The sequence below is a fragment of the Hydra vulgaris genome, chromosome 13, assembly GCF_038396675.1.
Source record: "Hydra vulgaris chromosome 13, alternate assembly HydraT2T_AEP".
NCBI classification, from domain to species: domain Eukaryota; kingdom Metazoa; phylum Cnidaria; class Hydrozoa; order Anthoathecata; family Hydridae; genus Hydra; species Hydra vulgaris.
In genome coordinates, this window is record NC_088932.1 from 4,187,501 (window position 1) to 4,190,846 (window position 3,346).

The 3,346-nt window shown below is 28.6% G+C and overlaps 1 protein-coding gene across 1 annotated transcript; it reads right to left on the minus strand.

The window, feature by feature from the left end:
- Nucleotides 1-1,943: 1,943 nt before the first annotated feature.
- LOC136089542 (E3 SUMO-protein ligase KIAA1586-like) lies at nt 1,944-2,852 on the minus strand. The gene has a single exon (XM_065815594.1). It carries the CDS (start codon nt 2,850-2,852, stop codon nt 1,944-1,946), a length of 909 nt encoding a protein of 302 aa, XP_065671666.1.
- Nucleotides 2,853-3,346: the final 494 nt, after the last annotated feature.

Below are 3,346 nucleotides of genomic sequence, written 5' to 3' on the forward strand. Positions count from 1 at the left end.
GTAAAATTAATATTGCAGGTAAATAATGATCACCTATGCTCAATTAAATCAGATGTCAAAATTGACATTCTTATCTTGTAATATCTAGTATTACAGGTGTTAAAGACCATATGATATACATGTTATCTTTTTTATTGTTGTTGATATTTATTGTTATTTTTGTTTAGAGAAAACTAACAATAATAAATATATAAGGGAGCTTAAAATCTTATATATGCAACTATTTATCTGATTTATATAAAATACTTATCAGCATAAATATATTTAAGCAATATATAACTAAAACAACACTATATAAAAAAAGTTAAACCAAAGTTTGGCTAAAACACAATTCTGTGGTAGTAATAGTTGTATTTTGATAGGGAAAAAAAGGATCAAATCTGAGTTGGGCCTTAAGAATTTTAAGACCCCCTTAAATCTGCCTTGTTTATGTGAGGCAGATTTAAAGAGATCTTAAGAATTTCTTGATTGCAACCCCTAATCTGTTATATAAATGTATGTATATATATATATACACATATATCTATATGTGTGTATATATATATATATATATATATATATATATATATATATATATATATAATATATATATATATATAAATATATATATATACATATATATATATATATATATATATATATATATATATATATATATATATATATATATATATATATATATATATATATATATATATATATATATATACAGGGATGCTTTCCCAAAATTTATCAACCGGTTCGCAGTGATATTTTCTTACAAATTTTTTTATTTTTTTAATATTAATATTTCCATCAAAATATTATGGTTGTCAGAGTGGCAGACTAAGTCAAGAATATTTAACTATCGTTCATATTCTTTGCAACAATAATGTAATAGGATAAAAGAGAATAAAAAAATAATTCAACCAGGTGAAAATCACTTTTATTTTATTCATTCATTTTAAGAGATACAAAATTTACATAAAAAGAAACTGAACATAACAAAAAATTGTGAAATTTCATATATCAGTAAATATTATTGTTATAAAGTAATTATATTATTTAAAATATTTCCAAATAGCTAATTGATTTTCAGTATATTCGTTCGGTTTAGATTTTTTAACCCTTGTATCATCTGCCGAGTTATGGTTCCTCAACAAAGTTTTTACATAGGGAACTGCGTTCCAATTCTCCAATGGACGACCAACTAAGTTTAATGTCATCAAATTTGATACTGTCTGCACTGTTAATCTGGCTCTTATATCAGTAATTATGATGTTCATCAATGAAAATCCTCATTCTGCTTCAGCACTGCTAACGGCAACCGTATTAACCATATTTTTCGCTTTTTGAATGTTTTCTGCAATTTTACTAATTTGTTGATGGCCATTGTTTATTACATTTTCTACATAATCACGGAAATCATTCTTATCGATATCAAAATTAAAAAATTTTCGAAATTTATCAAAATTTTTTCAACCTCTATCCACGGAACTACAATATCTTCAATTTTCCTTTAATGTGCTCGGCTCTAGCAAATTGGCTAGTTCATAAATAATGCTATTATCAATATTTTTTTTGCTACCATTTGATCTGAGATGAGAACAATCCATCAATCTTAATTTCATATTTTTTTATGATGCTGTCAATAAGGGAATCTCTGGGAAGATTTCCATAAATTCTGTTTTCGACGAAGATAATGTTTTTGAATGCTTCAGAGTTTATAACTTCATCCACTTTTTTTTCGTAATGACCGCGACGATCTTTGAGCATTTGAAAAGCGTTAATTGTTCTTCTAATCAGTTGATCTCCCCTGGCAACATTTATATTTCTAGCTTGAAAAGCATTAGATAGTAGAGAGCACTCCTGTAGGATGCTAAGATCTTAAGAGCTAAATCTACAAGAAAACATTTGTTTTGTAGTCGTTTTGCCATTCCAGATATTTTTTGGTTAGAAGAGAACTATGTATACAAAGCAGGATAGCTCCACCATACAGCAAGAGCAGATCTTAGGCTGCACGCAGCCCATCTTGGTCCTAACACTCTTCCAATCTTAATTATATCCAAACTAAGCTCCTGGGAAATATCATTCAGTTCTTTTTGGTTTTTATTAGATTGATGAAAAATACAATTTATTTTTTCCATGAAAACTTTAAAGTGATTAACCTGTTTGATATTTTTTATGGAATCATCTAAAACAAGATGTAGGCGGTGATTGAGACAGTGCCAAATAATAACATTTAGAAACATCTCTTTTATTCGTACGCTGACTCCAGATTTACAATCGAGCATTACGCTAGCACCGTCAGAACAGAATCCTATTAAATTCAGTTTTAAATAATTTGTATTAAATCCAACACCAAGTAATACACCCAACAAACTTTGAAAAATAGTATTCGCATCTTGTGCGTCAAGTTCCACAATATTTACGAATATTATTTGGGATATTTCAGAAGATGCTACTGTAGAAGATTCTACTTTGATGAAAACTATAAGCGTTGATTTACTGGAAATGGTGGAAGCTTCGTCAATAACAGTACAAATTTTTAAATTATTCTTAATAATTGATATAAACAATTCTTTTTTAGTTTCTTGCGCGATATGCTCTACTATCTTACTTGCACTATGTCGAGAATGAAGTCCGGTTCCCATGTCCAACCCGTTTTTTACTTGAAGCTCTATTACACTTTCTATGTCTGAAAACGGACGATTTCTTTTCGCTAGACTGTAAACAGTGTTGAAGATTCTTGTAGTAGAACTAATAAATTTTTCGTTCATCTTATCGATGCATGCTGTAAAAGTTTGTTTTTTAAGTATCTTGGCATGTTCAACAGCTAGTTTGTGTGCTTTTGATACAAAATGTTCACTCATTTTTTTTCTTAAAGATGCTTGTTGCACTATTTTGTCTTTCCCCGATGTCGTGACGTTACATTTTTTCCATTCCTAAGATATTAGTTTTGATTCCATTTTTAAACAATACCCATATCCCAATTTCTGATTACTGACAAATAGCCCATCATATTTAATTTTAAACTCCTTCAACTGTTTTGCATTCCAACAGCTTGGTAAATTATTATTGTCCTCATTTTGGCAACTAGGAATCTCTAGTATTTCTTCCTGTAAAGTTCTTGAAACTGCTTCTACCTCTGTTATAGTCGACCTGCTATCATTACTTACTGATGTCTCCTCCCTTATTTTTTTCGAGAAATATGTGGTTAACATATTTCGTCTCTTCATCTACAAAAAATAAAATAGGTATTTAAAAATTCATAAAAAGGTGAATATCAGACCTAAGTAGTAACACTACAGTGTTGTTACTTTTATAGCACTCTTTTAAGTTACATTTATAGTTTGTTACATTTATA

What these genes read in the sequence shown, in the direction of transcription:
- LOC136089542 (XM_065815594.1), bottom strand. Translation starts at nt 2,852, where the DNA reads ATGAGTGAACATTTTGTATCAAAAGCACACAAACTAGCTGTTGAACAT.